The 16,394-nt window shown below is 40.9% G+C and overlaps 1 protein-coding gene across 1 annotated transcript in view; it reads right to left on the reverse strand.

Moving 5' to 3' along the window:
- Positions 1-13,627: 13,627 nt before the first annotated feature.
- The window catches only part of MDGA2 (MAM domain containing glycosylphosphatidylinositol anchor 2), a 1,114,501-nt gene continuing 1,111,734 nt past the window's right edge, over positions 13,628-16,394 (reverse strand). The window contains exon 17 of the mRNA XM_030214886.1: positions 13,628-15,413. Coding sequence (XP_030070746.1) covers positions 15,325-15,413 — 89 coding nt within the window. The 3' untranslated portion in view covers positions 13,628-15,324. The remainder of the gene's footprint in view (positions 15,414-16,394) is intronic.

A 16,394-nucleotide genomic window follows, 5' to 3' on the forward strand; every position in this document is an offset into this window, starting at 1 on the left:
AGGGCTGTGGGCAGTGCATTCCATAGCTGTGTACTCCTGTACAAGAAGGTAGTGGCGTATGCCTGCTTATATTTAATTCCTTTACAGCTGGGGAAGTTCAAATTGAGGAATTTGCGGGCTGATCTTTTGGCGTTTCTGGGTGGTAGGTTCACTAGGTTTAACATGTAGAGTGGGGCATCTGCGTGAATGATTTTGTGTACGGTCGTGCAGATCTTAAACTCAATGCGTTCCTTAAGAGGGAGCCAGTGCAGTTTTTTCTTAAGGGTCTCGCACTTTCGTATTTTGTTTTTCCAAATATGAGTCTGGCTGTGGTATTCTGGGCTGTTTGGAGTTTCTTAATAGTCTGCTCTTTGCAGCCAGCATACAGTGTGTTACAATAGTCCAGATGGCTTATTACCATTGACTCAGGGTACGGAAAATGTTTCTCGGGAAGTAAGGTTCCACTCTTTTGAGTTTCCACATCGAGTAGAACATCTTTTTCGTTGTGTTCTTCACATGGGTATCGAGTGTGAGGTTTCGATCAATGGTGACTCCAAGGATCTTCAGATTTTCTGAAATAGGAAGAGTGCAGTATGGTGTGGTTATAGTGGAGTATTTGTTTGTGTTGTATTGGGAAGTGAGTACTAGGCATTGAGTTTTTTCTGCATTGAGTTTTAGCTGGAAGGAATCTGCCCAGGAGTGCATGATTTGGAGGCTTTGGTTGATCTCGTTGGTGATTTCATTTAGATCATGTTTGAACGGGATGTAGATTATGACATCGTCTGCATATATGTACGGGTTAAGATTTTGATTAGCTAAGAGTTTGGCTAATGGTATCATCATTAGGTTGAAAAGAGTTGGTGAGAGGGGGGATCCTTGAGGAACTCCGCATTCCGGTATCCATTGTGGTGATCTTTCATCATTCGTTGTTACTTGGTAAGATCTGGTGGTGAGGAATCCCTTGACCCATTTGAGAACTGGGCCTCTGACTCTGAAGTATTCCAGTATATGAAGTAATATTCCATGGTCAACCATGTCGAAGGCGCTAGACATGTCAAATTGTAGTAGGAGTATGTTCTTACCAGTTGCAATTGTTTTTTTGAATGTGTTCATTGCAGACACTAGTACTGTTTCGGTGCTATGATTTGTTCGAAATCCTGATTGGGACTCGTGTAGGATTGAGTGTTTAGTTAGGTACTCAGTAAGTTGTTTCGTCACTATGCCCTCCATGAGTTTGGTAATGAGCGGAATGGATGCAACTGGGCGGTAATTGGTTAGGTCCATTGTGTTTTTCTTAGCATCTTTTGGCAGCGGAGTGAGCAGGATGTTTCCTCTATCCGAGGGGAATAGACCATTTTGGAGTCTGTGGTTTACTTGATTTGTGAAGTCTTTTTTGAATTGTTTGGGGGCGGCTCTTATTAGGCTAGTAGGGCAAATGTCTAATTTGCATTGAGACTTGGCGTATTTTCTAAGCCATTGTGAGAGATCATTTACTGAGATCTTGTTGAAGTTGATCCATGATCGGTCTGCTGGGTGTTCACCAGGTTTTGGATCTAGGCATTCAAGGATGGTTGTGTACTCGATGGTTTTGGTGGGTATCATGCATCGGAGCTTTATAATTTTTTCGTTGAAGAATTTTGCTAGGTTGGTTGCAGATGGGGTGTCTGTGTTATTAGAGGTAACCGGTGTAGTATTTAGGAGTTTGTTTACGAGTAAGAAGAGTTTGTGTGTATCCTTGTAGTTTGGTCCTATTATGGTTTTATAGTACGTTCTTTTGGTTTGTCTGATGTTGTATTTGTATTTTCTTTGTAATTGTTTCCAGTCTTTGAGGGTCTGTTCATCTTTTTCTTGCTCCATGCTCTTTCTAGTCTTCTGACCTGTGTTTTTAGTTCTTTCAGTTCTTCATTAAACCATGGTGTTGAGTTTTTCCTATTTGAAGATCTGGTTTGTAGCGGTGCTATATTATCTACTATCTAATGTTTGTTGTTCATATTTACATGATGCTTAGTACTTGACAGTATTAATTTGCAATCTTTTGTCTGATTTTTATTTTTATTTAAAGACACCTGATCTACTACGGTCTCTTTTGCAACCACACTATCAGGATACCCTATCTTCCCTGTTTTGGTGATATCTTTGAAAGATACCTTATCCCGAACCATGCGGTTTTGAGTGACTGTTGGCCTTCCCCCCTTTCGGAATAGGCTCCCCCTTCCCCAGAATGTTGCCCAGTTCCTAACAAATCTAAAACCCTCCTCCCTGCACTATCGTCTTATCCATGCATTGAGATTCCGGAGCTCTGCCTGTCTCTTGGGCCCTGCGCGTGGAATGGGTAGCATTTCAGAAAATGCTACCCTAGAGGATCTGGATTTGAGCTTTCTACCTAAGAGCCAAAATTTGGCTTCCAGAACCTCTCTCCCACATTTTCCTATGTCATTGGTACCCACATGTACCAAGACAGCAGGCTCCTCCCCAGCACTATCTAAAATCCTATCTAGGTGACGCGTGAGGTCTGCCACCTTTGCACCAGGCAGGCAAGTCACCAGGCGATCCTCACGTCCACCAGCCACCCAGCTATCTATATGCCTAATGATCGTATCACCAACTACCACAGCTGTCCTAACCTTTCCCTCCCAGTCAGCACTTGGAGATATATCCTCGGTGTGAGAGGATAGTAAATCCCCTGGTGGGCAGGTCCTGGCTACAGGAGTACTTCCTACTTCACCAGGGTGATGCTATCCTTCTAGGAGACCTCCCTACTCCAAGGTAGCACAGGGGCTACCAGACTGGAGGTGGGACTTCTCTACAACATCCCTGTAGGTCTCCTCTATGTACCTCTCTGTCTCCCTCAGCTCCATGGTATCATCAAAGACTTAAGCTGTTAAAACAGCTGGTCCATTGTGCAGAATGAATTTAGTGCAAGCTTAAAATGATTTGTTTCTGAATGATAAACTTAGGGTCCTATTTACTAAGGTGTGCTAACGTTTTTAGTGCATGCTAAACTAAGAAGGATCATCTTTCGAGATTGATTTTAAAAGTCTCTGTATCTATCTAGACAATTGTTCTCTATCTTCTCAAGTTTTACTTCACCCCAAGGTCCAACTTCAACACTGTCTGACTCTTCCCCAATAGCAGTGGTCCCCAGTGGCAGTCATCTTTCTCTGTTGCTGCACAGGTCAGAGTTTTACTTCTTATATGGAAGAATGACCCTAGCAAAAGTAACACAACACTTCCCCTAGGAATCATCAGCACCATTTTCAATCCTGGCGTAACCCAGGAAGAATTAGAGGATTGCTGCCTTCAGGGACAACAGCACCATCAATGCTGACCTCAGGATAGGTCCCAGGAGTGGATAGGGGTGGGGGAACAGGGGTTTGCTGTTGTGGGGTTTGTGCAAGGGGGGATCAGACCTCAAGTGGGGTCATAGGGAGACTGGATAGGGGTATTATGGGGGGTGGAACAAACTCCCCGAGCCCATACGTCAGGCCCCCTCCCTGCCCATCTTCAAATCTCTGCTTAAAGCCCACCTCTTCAATGTCGCCTTCGGCACCTAACCTCTACACCTCTATCCAGGAAATCTAGACTGCCCAACTTGACATTTCGTTCTTTATATTGTAAGCTCATTTGAGCAGGGACCGTCCTTCTTTGTTTATTTTGTACAGCGCTGCGTAACCCTAGTAGCGCTCTAGAAATGTTAAGTAGTAGTAGTAGTAGTAGTAGTAGCACTATAGAAATAATTAGTAGTAGTAGTAGTTGTATGTCTGTGCAGTAAATGCAGGGCCAATGCTGGCATTGCACCCTACATTTATCGCACATGCTTTGCAGGTTTGCACTTAATACCACATATTAGTCAAGATGCCCATTATGCTAGGGGAGATGGAAGCAGGTACCAATTCCAAAACTACTAGGGGATGCAATTTTTCATTTTTAACATGAGGTAAGCATGTACTAGTGCTTACCACAGCTTAGTTAAAAGACTCCTTAATAAGTATCTTTGATGATTCCTCCTGAATACCTTTTTCAGAGAATATAAGTTTTCCTCAAAATCTACTCTTATCAAGCTCTTGCTATTTGGATTTTCACCTCTAGTCAACCTCCAAATATAATTTAAGTTCACAAATATGTTTGACTTATTTGAATGGATTCCTTCAAAAATGCAGTAAATAAATCTTAATAAATAACAAATAAATAAATTTGAGCAAAGTGAATCCATAAACTGTTTTTGGGGTAAATTCAGTAAATGGTGCCTAAAGATTGATGCCAAAAAAATTAGTGCTTAGCGCTATTCTATAAACGGTGCTCAAAGTTAGGCACCTGGGAGCCATGACTACATTCAGGCATGACCATTTCCAGCAATGAAACCTTAGTGCAAATCCCCTTGCCTAAATTAGGCGTGGATCCCCCTCTTAAAAAAGCTTTGTCTCATCAGATTGATTCAACCCCTTCTACAATCATCAGTTCTGAACATCCTTGTGTTATCAATAAAGCAGGCAATTTTGATGATATTACACCCCTCCTTAAATCAGCCCACTGGCTTCCCATTACCCACAGGATGACTTATAAACTACTTATCTTAGTATTCAAAACCTTATTTTCAGGTGAACCTAATAAAGTACCTACCCATATGCACTCTTAGATCCCTCAATCTAAACCAGCTTTCTGTACCTAGTTATAAAGAGAGAGTTCACAAACACAGTAGAGCAGTGGTTCCCAAACCTGGTCCTGGAGGCACCCCAGCCAGTCAGATTTTCAGGATATCCACAATGAATTTTCATGAGAGAGATTTGAATGCAGTAGAAGCAGTGCGTGCAAATCTGTCTCATGAATATTCATTGTGGATATCCTGACAAACCTGACTGGCTGTGGTGCCTCCAGAATCAGTTTTGTGAACCACTGCACTAGAGTTTCTATTTTTTCTGTACAAGGGCCACGCCTTTGGAACTCACTACCCCTACATCTGAAACTAGAAACATCCCTTACTCAATTCAAAACTGATCTCAAGACTTTCCTTTTCAATGATGCCTACTGCTCTCATATATTCCTGAGAGCCCCCTGCCCCCCCAAGGGATGACATGAGCACTCACCTTTTGTCCCCCCCCCCCCCCCCCCCATCTTTTGAGAATGGAGTTCCACCCCCTTCCTTCACTATCTGTCTTGTGTTAATATTCACCATATTCTATTTTTAGACTTAACACTGTGAGCCTCTTAGATGCCTTGGCTTTATGGTGGGAGAGTAAATGATAATAAACTTGGAAACGTATTCTATAACAGCATGCACAAATTGGGTGAATCAGGGGCATTCCCATATGTCCCTCTCATAACTGTGCCCCTTTTTTGGAGCCGTGCATAAATATATGTGTGTAAATACCAATTACCTCCATTACCCCAGTTGCAAAGGACTTAAATATAAATTAATATATGCATCTAGCTTCTCCTACATCAGCACACAACTATGGAATGCACTACCAAATGCCATAAAAAACAATGCATGACTTGATAGCCTTCCGGAAATTACTAAAGACCAACCTGTTCAAAAAGATAACATAATGATCCTTCATAAATGACCTGTCATCAAAATTCTACCAAAACAAGATAACATTGAACTCTTTATACTTGTTTACTTCAATTACTTTATCACCAATTGAATGTTATGCATTACCCCCTTATCTCTTACGCCTGTTATGAACTGTTTATATACTTACTTTATATAAGCCACATTGAGCCTGCGAAAAGGTGGGGAAATGTGGGATACAAATACAACAAATAAATAAATAAATTAGCACAGATAATTTTTAGCTCCCAATTATCAGTGCTAATGGGTTCAATATTCAATTAAATTATGTGCACACATTGGGCACGCCCAAATTTGCATGCATAATTTAAAGCATCATTTATAAAATTAGGGGGGAAATGTATTAAGATCTCACTAGATAAGACTTCTGAGTCTGTGATATTGTTCTTAATGTCTAGCATAATCAGCATGATCTTATCTTCTGAACAAGTATCTATACTTTATAATCACATTTTATATAAACTATTTGGAAAGGAAATGACCTGATTCAATAATGCATTGGTCAGAGTACATATTTATATCTCAGTTTAAAATACATCCAATGCAATTACTTATATTGGCCTCCATTATGTTAAAAATGTCCTTGGAAATGGAAGAAAATGTTATTTGTATTATGATCAATAGAAAATGGGGTACAGATATTCACATTTTCTGACTATGGATTTCTTAATAGAAAAAAATCCCCTAAGGTCTAATTTAGAAAGCTTTTTCTCTATTGATGGAGAATGGAAGAAAGACATGTAAATCGGGCCAAAAGAAGCAAAACTTAATAGGTTCTAGTCTCAAGTCAAGGCACACAATAGTAACAGAATTGTGCTGGCAAACACTGTGAACATTTTAATACCTCTGATGGGATTGTTGGAGGACAAATTGTATAGCTGTATTTCCCTTGCCACAGCTGTCTCAGACTTGAAGTGCATCTATGAAACAAGCTGTTCATTTTCAGGGTAAGACGAAGTAAGATAAGGATGTCCCAAAGGCAGAAGGCTGCTTAAGGACACATTATGCTTGATAAAACAAACACAGATGCCATATAAGTCCTTTTAAAAAAATATTTCAGGACCAAAAAAAAAAAGGATAAATTGTGGATGGAACATTCCATGTCCATTCAAAACATACCCGTTTAGAGACAGGGGAATTCCAAGGGCAGAATACAGCCACAATGTCCAGCTGCTATCCAGATAAATTTAGCCATTTAGATGGACTTACTAATAGCAATCTTAACTTTAAACTGAAAGAAAAGCAAAGGGAGTCTGGAGAGTTAATTAACAAAAAACAGAGGAATGGAAGAAATAATGTCAGAAGAGGGAGAGGGTAAATGGTGAAAATGAAATCGATGCGCCTAACAGTCAAAAAGAAGCTCAGCTCCTACATTTGTGCCCTATTTTCAGCCAAATGTAGGAATCAATGTTTTTTGCTGGCAATTCAACTTAGTTTCTGAGCTTAAAAGTGATGCTTATAAATTTAGGCCTAATTGGTGAGGTTGTAACAGCTGATTTCAAAGCATTCTATAAAGGGTATTTAGAATGCCACCGCCATCTTTGTCTTGGAAAGAGCTGGAGCTAGAGATATATATATTGCAATATCAGATAATAGATTAAGTTTATTAAAATTTAGAATTATATTGCAAAATAATTTGGCAATAGAATAAAAACATTTTTTGTGCATTTTCAGGGAAAGTTCCTTGAAAAAGCCATTGGGCACAAAATAGCGCAAGTTGGAAAAGTGTTCCCCTGACCAACTTGGATAGATTTGTATTAAGATAAATATAATTTTTTTAAAGTTGGAAAATATTTAAAGCTCATATATATATATATGAGATAATCTTGGAGTAAGACCAATGACGACATGACACATGAAGATTAGGGCTATGGAAAGTTTGAGCCCGGAGTGGTACTGCTGAGGTCTTTTAAGAGCAATGTAACAAAGTGTGATTGTATGGTCCCAAGAATTTTTGAGTTTAATTATCAATTTAGGTCTGTCATTAATTTGCCAAAATTAGGGCCCTGTTTACTAAAATGCGCTAGTGTTTTTAGGTATATATGGGTGTCTCTAGTATTAGCATCAGCGTGTTTTTTCTAGTGAAAAAGGTGCCAGTACTCAAATGCCAGGCCACCCTTCAGGGGTGGGGTGATCATTGAGGGACCCACCCAGGGGTGTGCTGGTAAATTGTTAACAGGGGGCTCTCTCTCACCAGCAGAGTAAAAGAGAATTCAGGAGGGGCCCAAGCCCACATTTTGGGATCCATTTGTTAAAGTAGCCATGGAGAATCGGCTCCCAAAACTCTTAAAAACTTAACAAACGGCTCTCGAGAGCCTGTGAGAGCCTGCTCCAGCACACCACTGGACCCACCCCACAATAGCCAGGCCCCCTGCAACCAGTCACAGAATCTATGACAAGGTAGGATTGGTATGTAGAGCCTGAGCTCCTTCATTAAAACTTGGGGACCATGGGTCAATTTTAGCAGACAATGGAAAAGGTGCCGGTACTCAGTATCCCCAAGTACCCCTTCAAAAAAAGCCCTGATTAGCATGCACTAAAAACTCTAATGTGCCTACAGCGTGGGTTAGTAAACAGGGTCCTTAATGAGCCTAACTTATGAGGCTCAGATGTCCTGTGATAAAATCCAAATCAGTGCATGCTGAGCACAAAAAAATATTTTAAAATTTTTGTTGGCAGGAGCGTGGGTGCTCTTTCGCTAAGTGCAACTACATTACTGCATGCTAACTGGTTAGCACAGAATTAATATGTGAGGTGTTAAGTGCACACATGCTAAATTTCTTAATGGCCACGTGGTAATGGCAACATTAGCGCATGGCCATTAATACAAACATTGTAAAATAGGCCATTTGATTGCTACGCTAAAAATGGCCATAGCGCATAAGAAAAACCCATGCAAGGGTGCACTATGGACACATTTTATAGCTGCTTAGTTAAAGGATCCCAAAGTTAGGTGCATGCATCCTGTAAATATCAGGCCCTATAAATTAATTGAGTATAAGCAAGAACTCAAGAAGCTGAAGAATAAACAGGTGTGACTGAGGGAACGGAAAAAAAGTCAAACGTCTATCCGTAACAGGTGCTCTAAATTCTAGACAGAAGCACAATCAGCTTATGAGGTAAGGCAATGTTGGGGATGAGATTAGGGGGTGGAGAAAGAAAGGGGAAAATGCTTGGCATTGGGGTTAGAGGTTTTGTTCCATAAATCTAAAATCTAACATGTAGAACAGATGATGAGTGAGAGAGAGAGAGAGAGAGAGAGAGAGTGAAAGGGACTTAATAAATACTTCTAATATTTAGTGCCGGCACCTATGTGGGTACCAGCTCTGAATATTCAGGCTCTGACTGGCCTCTGACTGCACCCAGAATGCCTGTGGGCAGGCACAATATTTAGTCTGCTACTTGGTTAGCTGGGTAGCGAGATGAATATCAGGTTAGTATCAGAATTTTCCCCCTCCCTAACTCCCCCACATGAGTTTCCCCCCTCCCCAGCTTCCTAACAGCAGACTCCTCCTGAACCCTCTAAGAGCACCTTCCTCTTGAATACCCCTCTGTCATCCACCCACGTGTAGGCCCCTGAGTCTACCTTAAAGTTTGGTGGTCTATGGGTTTAATCTGGGCTGGCAAAAACTCCAGTTGTCCCTGCCCATGCTGGGCCTGATGTCTAGTGATGTCTCATGGCACTACTGCTAGGGTTTGACCACTAGAGGTTGTACTACGAGACCACTTTTATAAGTTGTAGCTACCATTTTAGACCAGAGCCGACATGGGCAGGAGTGATTGGTATTCACTCTTGCTTGGTCTCCCCCCCCCCCCCCCATACTACCATGGATAATAAAGTAGGTCAGGGAGCCTACAGGGGTGGGTGAGGGGGTCTTCAAGAGGAGGGGCTGCTCTGGGAGTCCAGGGAGGGTCTGCTCTGGGGGACAGGGGAAGTTTGGGAGAGGAGATGCTGGTACGGGAGGGGGCGAGGGCATTAGGAAGAGAGTGTTTAAAAATGATCAAGCCACTATCTGGAAATTATCCAGGTACCGGCTGATATTCAGTGTCAGTGCCCGGATAGCTAACCGGGCAAAGATAGAACTGCTTTTTATGTGGTCCTATCTGCCCAGTTAGCTATCTGAGCACCAGCACTGAATACCACCAGTGCCCAGATAAATGCTGGCTCCACCCAGACTCCACCCCTGGACCAACCCAGTACTACCTATATAGTGCACAGGCAGTCAATGCTGATATTCAGGGGTACTATCTGGTTAAGTACCACTGAATACCAGTGGATAGCCAGCCACAAGCGTTTTAACCAGGTAGGAGCCTCACCTTCCTGGTTAAATTGCTTTGAATATCTATCTTATCTTGTTGGGCAGAGTGGATGGACAGTACAGGTCTTTATCTACCAACATTTAACATGTTACTATGTTATTATATTCCTGCTGAAGGTACGCAGAGTCTTACAATGTCCTTGTCTGAATAGCAATCCAAGAAGCTGAGCAGAACATGGGAAGAGGGAGAGGAGATGGGTATAAACTAAAGCATGGGGAGGGTGAGAAATAGCTACAGCTACAGAAAAGCAGGCAGATGATCAAAAGCTCCGCGCTGTTCCAAACAACACTCTAAAATAGCGCTGGAACAGCGCGGGGCACTATTAGACCTATGATTAGATATAATGCATTCAAATTTAAGCAGCGCAATTATCTCTGATCATGGGGTAGAAGTGTGGGCGAATTGTGCCTGAGCATGCGCTCAGCACAATCCTCCCACACTTGTTTGACAGGTCTGGGCTGTCAAAAGCCCAAACCTGTCAAACACAGGGGCTGGAGATCCATGGGACCACCAGGCCCTGATTACCCCTGCCCCAAGCAACGGGGGCTGGAGGTCTGGCAGACTTCCGATCCCCCCCCCCCCCCCCCAGGTTCAGGGAGGGCTGGAGATCCGGTGGGTCTCCAGCCCCCCAAACCCCCAGAAAATGGTCCCTGGTGGTCCAGTGGCCGCCAGCTAACCCCCCCAGCGAGTGCCGGGGAGGAGCTGGAGGTCTGGCGGACCTCCAGCCCACTCCAAATCTCCCCCAGCGTTGACTGCCGAAACCCTGGTGGTCCAGCGTGAAAAAGAACCCCCTCACGGTCCCCCTACCTTAGTTGGAGGAGGAAAGTAGCCTGCCTCCCTCCTCTTCCTTGGGTTGATGCCGCCGCAAAATGGCGGCGCCCAGCCCCGCCCAGTGCATCCTGGGATGCGCTGGGTGGGGCTAAAGACCATATAAGGGAGCAATTCCCTTATATGGTCTGTAGTTCCCTCCCCCAGCAACGTTTTGTAGCATCAGTGCTACATGCTGCCCGGTTACCTCAGGAGCCCTTACCAACACCTCAATGGGCTCCCCCTAAAATGGCTGCGTGTAGGGTTACCATATGGCTCCAGAAAAAGGAGGACAGATTGAGCCAGTCTGGGTTTTACTTCCATTGCTTTCAATGGAAGCAAAGCCCAGACTGGATCAATGTGTCCTCCTTTTTCTGGAGCCATATGGTAACCCTAGCTGCGTGGCAAGTGGTTCACTTGCTGCATAGCCATTTCTTTAAGAAAAGGAAAACCTGCCTTTTACCAGCTGTGGTATAAGGGGGCCTCGGCACACATCGAAAACATGTGCCGATGCCAACGCAGGCCCCCCTTTGCCGCAGCTTCATAAAAGGACCCCTGACATATTTTTGCAGCACTGGAAATGGTGCACGCTGGTGGAGGGAACTACTGCTGGGCTGCTGCAGTAGCTTGGTAGTACTTCCCTTTTAGCGAGTGGTAAGTCTGTGTTGGGCTTATCGCCGCTTCGTAAAAGGGCCCTTAAGTATTGTATTTATTTTTTGACTAGTGGCTTATTTCACATTAATGCTTATGCTCTGAAGCTGACACTATTCACAGTGGTAGATATGAATTTTTGAGTTATACTTTATAACTGACATAAAGTTCATGGATGATGATTTCTTCACAATTCACATGGAGACTAGTGATTGAAACTTTTGGGTTATTATTTCAACTCGTGTATGCTTTATTGATGCTACGATGTTCCCTTTTATTTTATGGAAAAAAAACATTGTGGTCTGTTATTTTTTCCTTTACTTATTTTAGGTTATTGTGGTAGAAGATTGCTTTAGAGTAAAAGCAAGGCTGAATGCAACCCTCTGATGCCTATTCAACTGGCAGTAGAACAAATTATCCTAAATAAATAAATCATACATTACTATAAGATTTTGTCCACTTCTGGTTTTCCAACCAGTACTTCAACACCTACAGAAATCTGTGTGTACTTGGCACTAACAATTTAAAGAATGTTTCTCAAAACTAAAACTACACAATATTGATTGAGATACATTCAGGTTATTGCTCAGGTTAATCAGGATGCCATGTCTCCACAGCATAGAAACTGGTAATGTCACAACATCAGAAAACGCTTTATATAATTTAAGAAACACATTTAGGCGTCCTTTTTCTAAGGCACGTTAACAGATTTAGGGCTCTGGGGTTTTTAGCTTGCGCTAAATGCTAGAGACATCCATATATTCCTATGGGCGTCTCTAGCGTTAGCACATGCTAATTTTTAGCACACGCTAAAAACGCTAGTGCACCTCTAGCGCAGCTTAGTAAACAGGACTCGTGGTGCATGCTAAACATTAGTGCGTGCTACATTCATTAGTGTACCATGGTAAAAGGACCCCTTAAGCTAGTACTGTGTCTTGGTATCATGATCTAGATAATAATGATTTGAACTTTTTTTTAGCGGTGAGTCTGGAAACTCATCTGGATTTGTGTTCATTTTTTTTCAGATCCCCCAGATTGCATCCTCATGTTATCATAACCATATGGCAGAAACTATACAAGCTATTATAGTCCAGTGGTTGAAGGACTTATTCATGCTCAGAAATGTTGTATACTTGCAGGTATAATATCATTTTTAGTTAGCTGTAAAGAAAAATTAATAAGGCATTGTTAGCATAGGCATCTGTCAGGGTAACGTAGTTAGCACAGTGATTGAATAACTCTGGGGAATGTGATTTAATTACCCTAACCATACTTAGCTGTGTGGCTGAAACTATTTACTTTTCTCTCTTCATATTAGATTGCACTGGCTTGCCCCGATAAGGTTTTCAATCATGTGAATCACAGGGAGTGGAATGGGGTACTGTCTTCCCATGTTGAACTGTGTTCCATTGTCCATGCTGAGAAATGATACATTAGGTTTTTTTTTCATATATGTGTAAACCAGGCTATTCAAAAGAAAGTGCCTAAACCGTATTACGTAAATCACAAATACTGATTTTTTTGTGTGTTAGTGTTCACCAAATAATTGCCATGATTCGAAATGGTTGAATCTTGTCAACTACAAATCTGCAAATCAATACCAAAATACATTCACAAAACTCTTGGGGTTCCTTTTACTAAGCTGTGCTAAAAAGCGGCCTTACCGCATCCTTACACAGGTCTTTGCTGTATTTTAAGCGCAGTTGTAAAATGGCCGATTTTCCATTTTCCGAATTAATGGTCATATGCTAATATTGGCATTAGCATGCAGCCATTAACAAACATTAGTGTGTGAGCACTTACTGATACCTATTTTGTAGGCGGTAAGGGCTCACGCGCTAATCCTGAACTAATCAGTTAGGGCCCTGTTTACTACGCCATGTTGTAGGCACACTATTGTTTTTAGCACGCGCTAATGCTAGAGACACCCATTGGAAATATATGGTTGTCTCCATCATTAGTGCGCGCTAAAAACAATAGCACACCTGAGTAAACAAGGCCCTAAGTGTGCAGTAATGCAGATACGCTGATTAGCGTAGAAATGCCCCCTCTGCATAAAAATAAAAATTATGTTTAGTGTGCGGTTTGTGTATGCTGATTGCAAAATTACTGCGGAATGCCTCAGTGCTTACTGCAGCTTAGTAAAAGGAGCCCTTAGTAAGTAATCAAGCAAAATTTGACATTTTTGTACAATTCTTCTACCGTAAGCAGGATTAATAGCAAGTAACCTAACAAAAAGACATACCACTTCTCATACCTTACCTGGAAAGAGGCTTTATTGAACATAGCTGTAAAATTATCAATTCAGATGAATTACTGAATTTGCACAAATATTTCTACAGAATAAAAAAAATCGAGCCTTGTCATTGTTTACTATATCTTCTTGTGCTTTTTGTATCAATATTTGCAATTGTTATAGATTTTATGTTTATATTCCAATTACTTGCATATCAGTTTGTTTTAATTCCTAGGGATCTGAAAAGAACATAGAATACTCTCCGGTAGACAAAAGTCCTTTTAAATGAAGTTAAAAGTTGAGATAATTTATGGAAAAGGTCTTCAAATTTTCATAACCAACAATGTAAGGGAAATTTACAATGCATTGGAAAATTGGCTGGTTAAAGGTATGGTATGTTTTCAGGTAGCTCAGTCATTTTTACAGGGTTTTTTTTTTTTTGTAAAAATGTTTTCTTTTTTTAAATCTTGCTATAATAATAAAATAATATCTCACAATCTGCACAGTCTGACTAAAGGGCAGAGGCATAATACCCTCAATGTGTTTAGAATAAAGCGGATTTGCACGCCCAGAGTTGCTGTGGAGTTTGTGTGCACCGCAATCATGTACAATCAGGATCTTTACTTCTTTTCTCTCTTAAACTAGGGCCAAATTCATTTGAAATGGAGATTAGAGTATAAATTCATTTTGTATTTTACTGTCTTCTGCACTATGTATATCCTAACAAGTTTTGCTCTGGTTGTTCATTTCATAACTTGAAAAAAGTGTTTCTCCCCATGTCAATACCACTGGAAGCTAATAATATAAGCTGAAAGACCATGGCTGTCTAGAAGGTTAAAGAACAAATATCCTGCCCCAACGGGCTTATGCAGCAACTTAGGTCCGTCCTTCTGAAGCAACATTGCTTTTCTGGTCTGGAATCTGCACATATAGGCCTGTAGTTTGTTTATAAAACTGTTCTACACAAACCACTCATAGCAGTGCAAGCTTCTCTGTCTAAATTTTTCAGGCTTGTTTCACTGAAGGCACTTGGTTTCCATGGCAATTTATAAAAGATGGTGGTTTGGTTTTTCATTAGAACAGATGACTTTAATTGGAAGGTTCAAGTGGCTGCAAGCAAACTCCATTGAGCCTGTGTTACATGTGAGCCCAGGCTGTACATCCTGGTTAATAATCCATGCAAAAAAGAGACAGCATATAGTTATTTAGCATAGCCATGAAAGAAAAGAAACATAAATTTCTTAAACAGCTTTGAGTTAGGGTTATTTTCTAAGAAAGATGACAGCCAAAGGCAAAAGGGCCTATTTTTATTTACTCTGTACTAAAAACCTTCTTGAAGGGAAAATAAATGCCAACTCTTCATGTACCCTGTTTACTGTGAGGTTTTTGTTGGCAGGCCATTAGGTTCCCATGGTAACAAGCAAAATCTATTCATTTGAAATAAAACCAGCCATGACTTTGTGCTTTGACAAGGATTTCTTTAGCTCTTTTTTTCCAGGAAGCAACCAGATGATGCTGTATTCTTCTTTACCACAGAAACACCTGAAGTTATCTATCATGGTGGTCACATCAACTTTCGTATGCTGTTTGTAATATCTATATATTTTTTTACTCCAATGATGCCATTTGCCCCAGTGCTTTTTTGAGTCAGTAGTAAGTAGAGGAATCTTTGGTAGTTTCTTTTTAATGTCCATATACAAAGACTCTTTCTTCATGCCAGTGCCCAATGAATCTTTTTGTAGCCTCTGCCAGTATAAGGTCACCTTTGATGACTTAAGACAAAGATCCAGAAGCTAACTAGAAACAGCCATATATGTACTAATGACCCAACACTACCAGATTGTGAATCTAAAAGAAAACAAAAGAAAACATAAATTAACATTTTCTCATTTCATGATTATTATAACATTGTATGCTATTATGGATATTTGTTTTTTTTACAAATGATTTTAAGGTTTTTATGTTTTTGAATTGTGTATGTTTTTATTGTTATTCACATGATTTAATTTCATTTAATACAAGGTCTTATAGCCTGCTACTTTTGGCTTAAGTTGGTTCAGAGCAGATTACAATGACAAAAATATAACAATAATAAAATTTACTCAAAAACCCTTCCCCTCTCTCCCCCTTACCCCATCCTCCAAACTCTCAACATCCATATAAGAGGAAAAGTAACGAGCAACCAACCAGGTCATCAAGCGCTTATGAAACACTGTATAATCACTATAAGATAATCAGGAAATATATTCCAAAACCCCAATAAAGCTCCTGAAAAAAAGGACGTTGTGTTCATAAGAAGCAAAACACCTCAGAAGACGGCAACGCCAAATTATGAGAGGCACAAGACTGCATAGCATGGCATGGGTGATATGGTAGTACAAGGGCTTTCAAATATGAAGGTCCCATTTCCCAAAGTGCCTATAAAGCCAAGCAACACAGTTTAAAGAAAACACATGATTTGATTGGCAACCAATGTTAACACATACAACAATGGGGTAACATGATACCATAATTTTCAAAAAGTAATCAAATGAAGTGCCATGTTCTGAACACATTGCAATTTATGCAAAACATATTTAGGCAACCTTACACAAAGAGTGTTACAATAATCCAGGTGAGTCAACACCATCACCTGGATCAAAGTACAAAAATCTTCTGGTCGCAACAAAGAACAAACCTGTAGACTGTAGTTCCCTCAACACAGAATGCCTATCTTGCCTCAGGTCTTGAAAACTATGATCCTTCAAAAGGATTCAAACCAGGCCTAAATTGTTCCTCTAACCCCAATCTCCCATAGCCTATTCAAACTATACCTATGTTCCAAGGTAT

This window comes from Microcaecilia unicolor, chromosome 9 (genome assembly GCF_901765095.1).
Source record: "Microcaecilia unicolor chromosome 9, aMicUni1.1, whole genome shotgun sequence".
Classification (NCBI taxonomy): Eukaryota; Metazoa; Chordata; class Amphibia; order Gymnophiona; family Siphonopidae; genus Microcaecilia; species Microcaecilia unicolor.